The following is a 14,539-nucleotide window of genomic DNA, read 5'->3' on the forward strand; positions in this document are numbered from 1 at the left end:
TGCATTTTTAATTGCATTTAAAACGCTTGCTTGGCATTTCAAAAAGCTGCACATCTACCAGTTTCTACTGATGCAGTTGTAGACCCACATGGAATTTGATTCCTGCTCAAATCTAGCAAGCTGACTTCAAAACCAAAATCTCACAGGCAAATCTCATGTACAAATGTTGATGCAACTGTTCAAAGTGATTTTACCTCTAGCCCAGTTCCCTAAAGGTGGCAAAAACTTTGGCTTTAAGTGTGTGGCATGAATATAGAACCACCCAGTGAACATTAACTCTGACATTTCTATTTTTAGTATAAATGCATAGGCACTACTGCAAAGTTTAAAAATGCAACCTAAAAGGATAGGTAACACAGAACTTAGTTTCAGCAGCAGTGCAAAGTAATTACAATCCATAGTTTAAAAAAATTGTCTAAAATTCAACATCTTAACACTGCCCTAAGCAACTCCAGTCAATCTGTTCTTAACACTCCATTTTGCATTTCTTTACCTGTTGGACTCAATTGTTCAACCCGAGTTCTTCCTGAAAACAAAGTATTTCTGTGGAATTTAATTTTACATTCAACAGAATGCTGCTCACGAGAAACATCTTTCTAACACAGTGTCAGAGTTGATAATACCAGATGACGTTAAACAAGCGGCAACTCTCCACTGCCCAGCAATTAAAATTGATAAGAAGCCTCTGTTCTTCAGGATTTCTTTTCAAGTCCAACAGCAAGCTCTGGAATTGCCAGCCACCGAAGGTTTTTATGACTTTGCTTTTTATGAATGCACAGCCTAACAGGTGATAAGCGCTTTTGTGCACTTGGCTGGTGTTTGCCCATGATCAAGACTGTTGACTGGGGGTTTATTGGTGTGAAAGATGCCAACAACACCCCAAGGACAGGCTGGGACATTCCAGCACTTGTCAAAGAGGTGCCAATTTCCCCCTAAATCAAACACCACTGTGATTTCACAGAGCCACAGCAATGCTGATAATGGCTTTAGACGTGGGTGCCAGGGGAGAGAGCAGTGAGATTGTGTTATTCACCACAGCTAGAACAAACAGCCTACAACTTCCATTGAACTTGTGAGTCAGGGGGGAAGAAGGCTGAAACGTTATGTATGATACAGTTGTTGGCCAGTACCTGATGCCACTGTACTAACACATATCCAGGGGTAGCGAAAGCAAAGTGCTCCAAGGTGCTAGTGCAGTATCAGGGCAGGGTGGACTCAGAAGTACAGACTGACTACCTAGCTGTACTGCCACTTTACCCTAGAGGCCATGAATATTCCCATGGTGCTGGGAAAGACACAATACAGTCTTGTCTTTACAGTGATGTAAAGACATAGAAGGTGTGGAGATCCCTGGTCTAGAAGATTATGTTATAGTATATAGCAGTGGTACCTACCCAGTTAGGTGCAGTCACAGCCTCTGTCAGGCTCAGTGCCAGCTTTGGTCCCAACTACAATTGTTAGTGTCTACCTATGCTAATAAGCCCTTTGTTAGCATAGGCACAACTCTAAACTGTTGTGGTTGTCAAGCTTTTGGGCCAGAACCAACTCACACTCCATCAGTTGGCACAAGTGCAGGGTTTACGTATACATTTTCTCTACCTTTGTGCTTATCCAAGCTGATCTAAGAGGTACTGCTCAATTATAATCCACATTTTGATCTAGGAGAGCAGTGGAGACACATCTTTTAAAACCACCTAGTTGCCTAGTATCAAATGTAGTAGAGATAGGAAGTAGAGAGAGTTACAGCCAGTAAATCTCATTGTTTCATTCAGTTCCATGGGTGCTGAGAGAGCTAATCTCCTCTTCTGTATAAAAAGTGGTATAAAGCAGTGAGTAAAGCTGACCCAGAAGAGTTGTGAGGAAGAAGTAAATTTACAGGCAGTCCTTATTCCTTAGTGTCTAAGCTCTTCTTCTCCATTTCATTCCATGAATTCAAATTTATTTCAGCTCATTACTATAAAGCAGTCACATCTACACTGGAGAACTAAAGCATATATGGTCTGGCTTTCCCATGACTATTTATCTTCCCTGATTGCAACAACACTGTCCCTACAATGATCCTGCAAAAACACTTCATTCTTCCCTACATTTACCATTAGATAAATGCAAGAACCAGGAAAAGTGAAGAAACTACTTTCACTACCATGCTGTATCCTAACTATATAAGAAAAGCACTTATTAAAAGCAGAGCTCAATTACTAAATACATTTTAAAAGACGTCCTATAATGCTAGTTTTATTTTATAAGGTAAGTGCTAATCTCAGAGGTGCAGCCAAATTTTATTCTGGTTAATCATTTGCTGCCTAAGGGACACTTAACTACAATTGATTTAATTTCTGCTTTCAGTTCCAGTCCTAAAGTCACACAATTTTCCCATGGTTGGCTGTGGTATTTCACAGCCACTGGTGACTAAAATTCAGCAGAATCCAAAGTCTCTTCTACACACCACACGGTTTGAGACATACATTATTTCAATAAGGACAAACAGAGATAATGAAATTCCTGAAACCATCTCTGTTTCTTTGAAGAGAAAGGTATGTGATATAAAACTTTCCTCAGAAGAAGGAGACCACCTCAGCAGAGGCTAATAGCTAGTATCAAAACCTGCTTGAATGTTATCTTCACTCTTATGTAAGAAGTATAAGCTAGTGTCCCTTTACTCTTACAGATATGATCCACTGAAAACTTCTAGAGATTATGCTCTTCTCGTAGCATATCACATTTTTGCACAGAGTGTTCAATTCCTTAGTCTCACTTTACAGGGAGCTTTGATGGAAGTATAATGTCTTCTGTTAAAGTCACACAACAAAAGACTGCCACAGCAGTGATCAGGAGGCAACCCCGGTGTTTGACAATCAAAGTGCAACAAGCAATTCACATGCCCAAGGAGGGTGAGCATTAACACAAGTACACCTACAGCCTCGCATTTGGCTGCAAAAACTGCAAAATCTGAAAGCTTTGTTCTCTGCCTCATTCTTGTAGTATTTTTTTTCATTTCTACGGTTCAAATACGTAGTTGTCTAAATAAGAACATAATGTTAAATAAAAGCTACAAAGAGCTATCTTGAATAAACAGAACTACGAAGGCACACAACTGACATGACTGTGTAACATTTAGATGTCTGTGCCTGTCATACTTTACATACTGTTGAAAGAGGATGCCCAGACAGCTTAGCACTAGGGTGCTGGATGACCTGTTGACATAGAAAACATCAAGTGAGCAGGTTTATTTTGTGTGAAGTGCTGAGATAATCCACTGGGTCACGGGTAGGATAACAGCATACAATCACATGAAGTTTACTCACACCACAATAAAGCAATACACTTAGTTACTTACTCATTGTCAGGTTTGACCACACTTTAGTGTCTTCTAAGAAAAGGAGTGAAAAACAAATAATAGCCTCTACTTAGGATGAATATTAGGGAAAAAGTATGAAGTTTGAAAAGGTCATATAAAGCCTTTGTGGTACAGAATACAAACGCCACTGATTCTTAACAGGATCAGCACAGGGTGTTCTCTACTTCTTGAGGCCACAGGATGGAAGATCTTTCCTCTTGTCGCTTCTCCTATCTCCACTGCCCTGCACAGATAATTGGGCACAGGCATTTGAAGGGTGTAAGAATGAGATTAACAGTGGCAGCTATTTCCTGCATTCATTCTCCTTTGCTCCACTTGTCAACATCCGTACAAGAGATGAGGAACCTTTACTTCAACTCTTAGTTTGACTGTGGTGCCCTCAAGGGTTATTGTGAAAAAGAAGACTCCAGCCAATTCCAGCCCATTTTCAAAGGACATGGTTTTGCTGGGAAGGGAATAGCTGCTGCAGGAACAAACATATTCTCTGAAGGCAATTCCTTTCTTCGCAGAAGGAAAATATACTCATTACAAAGACTGCAGCCTCTGTCATATTAGGGATGAGCAAGGTTTCTGTAATCTTTGCCGCCAATACCATGCCTCTGGTATTAAACCCAGTGTCTTTGGAGAGGATCCAAGGAAGTAATATGATGGGTGATTTACATTCTGTTCTCAAACCATGAGACCCAATTTTCTTTACTATCCAATAGAAGTATGTAATCTTAACACTGCAACAAAAAATATTGTTAAAAAATCAAAAAATGTTAAACTTATCTCCAAGATTTCAGGGGTTCATTGTAGGTTTTCAAAGGAAACCAACTACCTCTGAGGACTGGATTTATATACATCCAAGCCTGCTAGACTCCTTGTGTCAGTTCCAGCCTGCTGTCTGTCAGTGAACAACCTACTGCAAGTGTGATCACACTCTGGTTTAAACAGAAGGGACAAGCCTGTGTTCTTGCCCAGTCTAAAACACATGTAAGTTGGAAGGGACAGAAAGAAGATCACTGATTTTCAGAAATCTACAACAAAACTACTGTCAAGATGGTAAAAAAGCTTCATATAAATGCTATGTGATTTAACATATTTATTAAAGCCAAGAGAAAAGTCACTTGGACAAAGTAAAAGTTCACAGAATTAGCGCTCTAAGATGCTTAGCCTTTCAGAAAAAAATAACTTACTTTAAATAAAATAATTGTAACTGAGTTCTACATATCCTGTGAACAATGTCTGGCAAGTAATTTTAATTGCTCTATTTTTGCAGATGAGTATAGAAGTTTTCATTTTTACTAACTGGTCTTTACCTTTTATATTTTCTAGTTGCTCCCACTGGAAAGCTAATAGCTGTTCACATAGTGAAGTTAAACACATAATGATAATTTCTTGCAGAATCAGAACAGATATTACTTCAACAAATGTATTATACTTTCCTATTGCAAGAGAAAACGTATGCTCTATTTTTTTAAGGATGTGTTAGAGTAAAGCTAATAGATGACAAACAAGAGCTCAACTTGTTAGGATAAACAAAGATAGAGCTCTACTATTTCAAGATCTTAGTTCAGTAAGAACATTTCACATTTGAAGTAAGCATTAGTCAAGTTCTATAACAATGTATTAAGTTTTTAAATAACTCCAGCAGATTGCAAAGGAAGAAGGATTTTATAGTTAGGAGTAAAAAATTCAGTTTTCTACTACAAATATGACAAAATTGTGTTGTCAAATGATATCTCATAAGTCCACTGGCATTAGCAAAACACAAGTGAGATTTATGTTCCTATTGAAAACTTTAATATGAAATTCAAAGATCAAGATCAACATTTGCAGAAGCAGAAGAAACTTTAAAGGATGCAGAAGCCTTATCCTAGGTTTATTTTGGCTTTAACATTTTTCATAAAATATTAAAACATCACATTGATTGTGAAGAACATATGAAAAAAATAAAAATACCTACTCTGGGCACATTGCTAGGAATATAGAAAGGCTACCTAAAGACTTGCAGTATAATTTCCTATTTCTGGCAGTTTATAGCTTTCAAAATGATAAAATTTCAAGGCTGCAGATTTAGTGCTTGCTGTATTCGTTGAAAAAAGTCTCCCACACAGATGCATTCTTTTCTTAAACTCAAAAAAAGATTCAGTCATTTTGAGAAAATGTGTGTTCATTATCTTACGCAGCTGGCAGTTCTGACATTAAAGCAGTTCAGAGATAAAACCTGGCTTTTGTCATAGTGTTTGTACTAAGCTTTAATAAATCATTGGCTTATCCTGTGTCTATCCATTTTTTATTGTAAATTTTCCAGGTTCTACATTTTCTGAGGTAGAAAGCCATTAAGGAAGGAAACTACCATTTAAGAAATGCGCGACAGTACTTTTGGATTTTGTGTGGGTTTTGTTGTTGTTGTTTTGGGGATTTTGGTGCTGTTGTTTTGGTTTTGTTTTTTTTTTAAATACTTACACTATACTTATTTACCCAGGCCCTGGTTTGCAGTGTGCAATTTCTTACAGCTCCTTGAACACAGAAAATAGCTGCTTTTTTTACTATTCTGTACCACAAAGTAGGAAAAAGAAGAAGAAAAGCCACATATCTGCAAAAAAGTTCACACCAAGCACCTCTCTAGTCCTCCAGATATGCACAATCTGTAAACCAGAGAAAACTCTTGATTTAGAGAAGCTTTAGAATTTCCTAATTAAAAAAACCCCAAAAAAACAACAAAACTCACAGTCTAAAAACACATAGTAAAATTAAATTTGACTACTAAAGCATTGAATACTCCCTCTGTTATTAAATATACATCTATATACACACACATACACACTCACTCACATATATATCTTTCTGGTAGAAGGCAAGATACAGTAACTACTGCCAGAGTAGAGGCTCACAAATACATGTTCTGTTCCATTACCACCACTGGTATTATAATGGTTCTCACAGGCCATTATGCCAGATGAAGCATGACTGTGTGAGGAGAGCTAGTCCCTTACCTAAAACCTCACCAATCTGCGCATTCTTCTTCTGTAACTCAGCCGACCCACCAGGTTTATTTACATCTGGCAACTTTCCAAGACATTTGAAACGTGTTGGACCTCTTGGTGGCAGGCAGAAAACACCTTGCCCCCAACAAGACACTATTTTCCATCTGGAACTGAATGAGCAAATGTTCACAGCTTTTGTGTTCGGCCACTAATGCACATTAAACAACCTATTAACACACAAAATTAATGAGGTACTGCCAAGTTTAAAGTCAGCTAAGCACTGTGCCTGTGCATAGTTCCCTACAGCATATGTTGGCACCGTTGTTTGTAATAGATCCAGCGCTCAGGCATTTGGAGCTCAGCCTAATTAGTTCACTGCAATTGAATCTCAACTCTATCCTTGATTCAGCTGCAATGAAAGTTTTGAAAGAGGCCTATCTACACAGCCTTGCACGTTTTTTCCCTGGCACTTGAAGAGCCAGGGCAAGGAAGTGTGCCAGAACTGCCCAACCAACCATTTGACAGATATACAGAGATGTGAATACTGCACTTACTGGTTTTTTTAAGATCATTCATGTGCAACTTTTAAAGGTAGAATAATTCTTTTCCTGGAGGAAAGCAAATACCAGAGAATATGTGAAATGTCATACTGGAAGGATGATAGGAAAACAGAGAAGGCCTATCCCCAGGAAAGCCTGCCCAAATTAAGAAAATTCATAACTTTTATGTGTGCATTTCACAGAGTTGTTTCTCCACTGCACACAATCTGTCTTGCCTGAGCATTAGTGTTCACCAGTTTACAGCCTTCTGCTTCCATTAGTTATCAGAAAATCTAAATATCAGTACAATTACAAAGTCTCTTTTCCCTCCACAGAACTTCCTTTACTCAACAATGTTTTTTTCAAGTAGCCATGCTAAGCATTTCAGAACAGAAACTGAATTTTCTCAATTGCTGCTAGAGGTACTGTGTGCCATCAAAAGGCATTTTAGTTGGAAGATATCTAGGTTTTCACCTTCCTTCCCCTTCAACAATCAAAATGCACTGCCATGGTAATTTTCATGCAGTGATCACTGAATGCAACAAATGATGTAAAGATGGTGGTTTAATTAAAGTGGCTTCCAGGGCATTAACTACTACTGATGACATTGAGAGGATACAGTTTCTGATGCTGCTTTTCTTTCTGATGACAGTCAATTATTAAGTAAAAATGGAAAAACATATCCAAGTTTAGTCAATCCTGCAGTTATTTGTATCTGCATTTCTTAACACGAACACTTCTACTGTCCCACTGGGAGAGAGAAATGGGGACCCTTTCTGACCTGTAACTGCATTGCCACTCCTGAGGTCTTCATTTCATGGACTTCGTTTGGTCTTAGTTACAAGACAGCCAGACAGTCCACAGCAAAAATGACACTTCTGATGAGTTACAGACTGGGAAACATGGCAAGAGAGAAAAGCTGTGTACTGGCCAACCCAAACTACCTCAGTCACATAAGTCTCAAAGAAAAACCTTCGTGCATTATTGTAGCTTAGAGGTTGCACTGCAACATGGAGCAGGAAAGGAGGGAGCAGCAAAACCCTTAAGTCACTTCTCGACCTCACCTGCATCCAGAATCTGCCAAGACTCCAAGCTTCACTATCTGCCTGATCAGCAAACTAGACTGACCCTGCAACAGCAACTCCTAAACATGAGCACACTGTCTTATGCGTACAACTAGCCGTGATATTATGGCAGGCAAGTGGTCTTCTCTCCTCTGGAAATACATAAAGGCACCTTTCAATCCCTTTTCATCTCAGATAAAACTGTTACCAAGCACACTGACAGATACATAGTGTTAGGTTGCAAAGATGTTCACTCAGCTGCAAATCAAAACGCTAGACTCTGGAATAGGGATGAAGAAGGGAAGGGCAGGGGGAAAAGCTACAAATATCACCTTGTTTCCACTTCATTTTTCCCAACTGTAGACTTTGAGCACGTGTGCGACCTTAAAGACTTGTTTTAAGCCACTGCACAGCTGTAACACACCCACCATGCTCTTGAAACTGTGAAGTGACAAAGTGGCAGATTCCCGTTATTACAATTATATAGCATGAAGAGGTGGGAGTATAAATAAATTTTAGTATAAATACTAAAATATAGTGTTGCAAGCAACAGGAGCTCATAGACAAAAGACATAGAGAAATAAAGCAAACATTGTTCACATGCCTGACAAGAATCATAATCTCTCTCTCAAATATGACAAAGTGAGGGGGCCAATTTGACCTCAGTTAAACTACCTCAGTCTTGATGAGACAAAAAAACCCCTAAACCTGGGTCTTCTTGCTATTGACAGCAGCAAAAAAAACCCACGACTAAGTTATTTTTCTTTCCTTCCACTTAGAAAAGCTATGCTTACTTTGGATGATTTATATCTCCTTTTTAAAACAGAAGTAATAATATGAAGTCTGATTTCAAGCCACAAAAATTTCTAAACGTACAAATATTCATGCCAAAAACATATTACTTTTGTTTGCAGCTTTTTTTAGTCTGAAAGAAAAATTGTGTGTGAGCAAGAGCACACACTAATTATTTTAGGGATCTTTTTACCTCCTCAACAGTTTATACAAGTATGAACCAGTAGGTTTGGAATTATGTTTGCAGTACACCTGGAAACATGGCAAACCTGGGATTTTAAGTTGGAGTTATGCTTCTTCCTCACAGTATTGTGTGTAAACAGCATTTTGTAAACACTGCATTACCTTTAATAATTGATTACTCCAAGTCCCGATTCAAGCAACTGGCATATTCTATCTACCCTCACTTCCCATCTTTACATGCATACACATGCAGCCACACTTCTGAGAGCTTGTCTGTTTCTAGAGACCAGTTTTTCAAATCCCAACAACTGGCCAGTCCAAACTTATGTAAACAACTTGAGATTCGAACAAACTCAATGATAATCATTGCTGATTAAACCAAACTTATACAAAGGCAAAGTAAATTGAACCAGGTACACGAATGCAGAGATAAGACAGAAGCTGATTATCTCGCATGGCAACAAAGGAGAGCTGCTACACTGGAACAGACTAATGGCCCATCAGTTCCCAAATTGTTCTCTCTGATTACAGCCAACACTTCAAAGGACACGGGGAGCCAACATTACCAGAAGTCATTATTTGCCATAGGGAGAACAAGAGAAATCAGTTAATAACTTCAGTTTCTTTAGGCACATTTTGTTTATTTTAAACTCAAGAGGGTGAGAAGAAGCTCTTCCCTTGAGCACTTATTTCTTTTAAACATCTGACATCTTCACTTAATTCTTTACAATCATGTCCAACACTGGGACAGAGTCCAAGGATTTCAGCAGGCCACTATGAGGACAGAATTTCAGTTTCTTTTGTCCCTCCACCTCTCTTCACAGAGCCTGAAAACTTGATTCGTTAAGGCCACAAACCATTTCACCTCTCAAAGCTGCTATCTCAAGGTGCACTACTATGATAAGTATGATAAGATGCCCTAGCTTGGAAGGTCATTGAGAACAGTGGCTCTCAGTCATTCCCTCACCTCTGACAGCCAAGGCGGATTTTGTGGCTCTGGCAGGACATTACCATACATGCAGCCACAACACAGGGCAAGCTCTTGCTTGCAAAGCCCAAGTTTCCAAGCAACCACCAACTGTGTTTGCAGAAGTCATGCATGTAAATCTTTAGCCATGGAGCATAATTTACTTGCACTGGTAAAATTAAGTGTACATATACTATATACTCCATCTATTTGAATGAAATTTATTACAAAAAAATCAAACCAAGTCAAGTAACTGAAATAAAAGTTTCTATCATCTCTGCTAGTATTTTTAGGCAGGTTTTCTGAGTGGTAAATTAATAGCCAATTATCCTTTCCTTCTCTCCATAAAGACTATTACCCCAGCCTCCAACAATCTAATATACATGAGGCACAGTACTTCATTCCCTATTCGGTTCATGTGAGATTTTCTCCTCTATAGTCTGATCAAGTAAGAAAAACTCTTAGAAAAGACCTGTCTAGAATTCAATTGATTTAATCAGAGACTGTGATGTCAAATTACCCTGGAAGATTAAAAACATCAACAAGAGGGAGCAAATAGGTTGCATACCGGAAAATAGGTTTTTCAGAAAGCTTTTGAAAGAAGTAACAAATCAAAAGTAAACAGGTAATTGGCCTGATTTGTTGCTGTACAAGATAACCAGATTCCATCTTTTAAGTCAAGGGAACACGAAAGGTTTTGTTGCTCACCAGAACATACAGCAATCAAAACAATATGAAACAAACATCCCAACCTAGAATCTGTGGATTAAAGTTTGGTGTTCAACTTCCCTTTTCCAAACAATATAATATAAACCCGAGGAAAATCAATTCTGAATATCAGTTCTTAGCTATTAGTACTCTACATACCACTTGACTAAGATTGCTGAGCAGGAAAAGGGTGTGACAGGCAATCAGTAGATGTAGCTCTTATCACTTGATAAATAGTGTTTTAACAACCAGCTGGAGATACAGGTCCAGAACAAGTTGCATGGATTGTTGCAGGAGTTGTTTCTAACTGTAATATTTCGAGTATATATTTAAGAACACAGCCACGCACTCTGCACCACGCAGAAGATAGGAAATGAAGAAGCCCTCAGTGCTCGTTGCTCCCATCATTGGCTAGATCAGGACCCTCTACTCAGCTTAGGTCTTTAAGCCCTGATTTAACATCGGTTCTTTCCTTCCCCTGGAAACATTTAAGACAGCGACCAAGACATCTCAGGCAGCTGAGAGCCCCAAGAATAAAGCAGGAGGCAGACAGCAGACGGAGTCAAAAAGCAGGCAAACGACTTCAGTTTCTTAAACTCCTTTGGGCAGGAAAGACAAACACCAGGGTCCTTGCATGCCACGAGGTAAAACCCAGCTTAGCATTCTGTGAATGACTGTTTGTATGTTGACAATAGAATAATCAAGTACTTCCTCCAGTGTGAAACAAGCACATGCATGACAGTGTGTGTGTCTTGTAATTCCAAGTCCTTTCCAGCTCTGCACCTCATCCCTTGTAGCCAACTGTTGGCACAAAGCAGGTCCTATGCTTTCTCCAGAGTAGATGATGAGACACAACAGCTTCTCCAAATCAGAAAAACCTGCTTTGTCAGTTGTAACAAACTTCTGTTCTGTAGCCACTCTTCATCTGCCAATACTCAGCACCTGGCTGGCATGGGCTGTACTCAAAAGAGAGCATTACTTGGGACAGAAGGAGCTCAGAAAGAGAGATGGAGAAGTATGGACCAAAGATCAGTAAATTAAAACATTATTTAATGGGCACAAAAAGTATAAGCTTATGTACCACAAAAATAAGGAGAAGTTGGGATGCCTGGGAACAGTACAGCCTCAATTCCCTCTGCTGATGGGAATTAGAGTGAGGCTGCCTAAATGGTATTTGCACATTGCCTTGCAAGAAACATCCAAGGGTGTTAGTACTCTCTTCTGTCTCTTCAGTGCCCTAAGGAACTTAAACAACACTTAGTAAGCGGCTTGAGAATATTTACTGCCACTATCATTCGTCACTGCATCAGGAGAGTTCTTCTGGAAAGAGGGGAAACGCTGGGGCTAATGATTACACCATGGGTGTGTTTTGGGGGGGAGAGACCGATTTATACATATTACAATCTCTTAAAATAGAATTACAAAATCTTAATTCTTGCATAGCTAGAATTAACCCATACTGCTAATACTTGGGGGAGGAAGTTAAAATTCAAACTAGAACCTTAGGCAAACAAAGGGAACAACCATTTTTGGTTTGATTTTTGTTTTACAGATGTTTTCTAGGCTCACAGTTTATATTTAGAGAAGATTATTTACAATATTGAACACAGTTTACTGTCCCTTCTGTACATAATTTGAGACACCTGAAAGGTCAGAAACCATAAAAGATGGCTGCCTAAAACTCCATTTTAGGAAAGAAAGGAAAAAAATAAAGGAATTCCGATTCCTGAAAGTGTTTTACATTGTTCAACCACAACTATTAGGCACTTCATATTTATGGCCATTAGTCGTTTTGTCATCTAATGGCATTATCATAATGCCAAAGAGAATGGAGCCCACAATTATCTCAGCAGTTGCACACAGTCATCTCCTGATTACATACATTCAGATGACAGCTGTTTTCCCTCCACTAAAATAAAAGTTGGTACCACTTAACCTGATGATCTAAAGACTCCAGAATACTCAAATGTGGAATAGAAGCACACAATCCTGAACTGACCTTAAATAATAGTTACTTAGAAAGAGAATTTAAAATCAGAATAAAATAACTAGATCATAAAAACTGACTTTAATGTCTTTTGACCATAAAATGTCTTTACCTCTAGGTGCTGTAGTAAGTACATATATATACATGTATATATATATATGTAATGGATATCCATACAGATATGTTTGTGCATGCATACAATAAACAGACACATTTCTACCTGACCTTATTACCTATATTCAACATACCACCAATTGCCCAAGGGTCACACAAGCCTTCAGCAACACCTCGATTAAAAAGCATGGATTTCTCACGGAAGCACTTGCCAAGATGCTTGTGCAACACAGACCTACGATGCGCTGGCTCGGGTTGGACATCGCACTCCACAGACAATATTAGAGCCAAAACATTTTTAAACCTGCCTGCAGTTAAACAACACCCTCCAAACATCACCTCCTTCCTGTCTAAAAATAACAGTGATGGCATTCGTACCCGATAGCACAAGAAGTTAGAGCAAGGGGCAATAAAAGAGGCAAGGAAAACGAGCATCACCTGCCTCTCATTTTCCTCTGACAGGGCTGCAGCACTGATAACACACCTGTTCGGTTAGAAACTGGTGCTGTGCAGTGAGCATCGGCATCATGTAGATGTCACTGCATCGAAAATTAGTAAAGAATGGACGACACTGTTACCTACTTCGTTTCCACATTCAGTGTGAACAATTTATGTCAACTCCCAGGGTAACCTGAACAAAATTGCCTGAAGCCAGCTCCTGCCTTATCTGATAAGTACACCTAAGCGCTCCTGAAAGGCAATACCGCATTTCTGTTAAAAAAAAAAAAAAAAAAAAAAAAGGAGTAACTTTCCCCTGGAGTGTGACTTTTGTTTTACTTCACACCTGCTTAAAAAAAACAAACAAACAAACAAACAAAAAACCCCACCCAGACCAAAAGACTGTATCTGTAGGATGTTCAAGCCAGGAGCACCGGGCTGGTCTGGAAGCCTTCGCGGGGAGGACGAGCCCCGTGCGGAGGAGGTGGGGAGAGGGCGCGGCGGCCCCTCGGGTTCAGGTGAGGGGCGGCCCCGGGAGCCCCCCACACGGCCGGCCGGGACGGGACGGCGCCCCCGCTGCAGGGGACCGGTCCAGCGGCTGTAACGGGAGCGCGGCGCGGAGCAGGTGCCCGGCGGGAGCGGGGCGGTACTCACACGGTGAAGTGGTACACGAAGCACTTCCAGCCCGTGGGCCGCTCCAAGAAGTTGTAGACCCTGCCCTGGACGCTGCTGCGGCTCAGCAGGGGCTTGCGGAGGCTGTAGATGGAGACGCGGGGGTCCAGGCTGACGGGGGGCCGCGGGCAGTCGGCGCTCACCATCACCACCTCGCTCCGCAGCCGCGGCGCCCGCTCCCGCACCGGCTCCGGGCCGCAGCCCGGCGGAGCCTGCCCGCCCTGCGCGGCGGACAGCGGGGCGTAGTGGGCGTTTGGGGTGCTCTCGGCCAGCTCCAGCGCCGACGGCTTCTTGCCGGGCGTCATGCTGCCTCTCCTGGGCAGCGACAGCCGGCCCAGGCTGCGGCTCTTCGGCTCGCCCGGCGGGGAGCTGGAGGACATGGCTGGGGCGGCCGGGGCAGCTCTGGCGGCGCGGCGGTGTCGGGGCTGCGCTGCGCTGCCCCGGGAGCTGCGGCCGGGGCCGGGCGCCCTGTCCCGCCGCCGCCGCTGGCCCGGCCCCCGCGGGGCGGCTCCCAACGGGGAAAGGTGCGGGCAAGGGCGGGGGCGGGCCCGTCCCCGCCGCAGTCCCGGTGCTGCCCGGCGGGAGGCGCTGCCGGCGGTACCCCAGCCTGGCCCCCGAGGGCACGGGCTGGGAGGGCAGCCCTTGGTGGCGTCGGGACCGCCCTCCGTGTCACGCTCAAAACAAATCACACGCTCTGTAGTGTCGCTCTGACCTCCACCTGTGTCACCTGTCCCCTTGTCACCAC

General features: G+C 41.4%; 1 protein-coding gene across 2 annotated transcripts in view; it reads right to left on the reverse strand.

Moving 5' to 3' along the window:
* Window positions 1–14,174, reverse strand: part of KCNQ1 (potassium voltage-gated channel subfamily Q member 1) — a 340,214-nt gene extending 326,040 nt beyond the window's left edge. For both annotated transcript variants that reach the window (XM_032692166.1, XM_032692165.1), the window contains exon 1: window positions 13,777–14,174. In XM_032692166.1, coding sequence (XP_032548057.1) covers window positions 13,777–14,174 — 398 coding nt within the window. The remainder of the gene's footprint in view (window positions 1–13,776) is intronic.
* Between the last annotated feature and the right edge of the window lie 365 nt (window positions 14,175–14,539).

This window comes from Chiroxiphia lanceolata, chromosome 6 (assembly GCF_009829145.1).
Source record: "Chiroxiphia lanceolata isolate bChiLan1 chromosome 6, bChiLan1.pri, whole genome shotgun sequence".
In the NCBI taxonomy this organism is placed as follows: domain Eukaryota; kingdom Metazoa; phylum Chordata; class Aves; order Passeriformes; family Pipridae; genus Chiroxiphia; species Chiroxiphia lanceolata.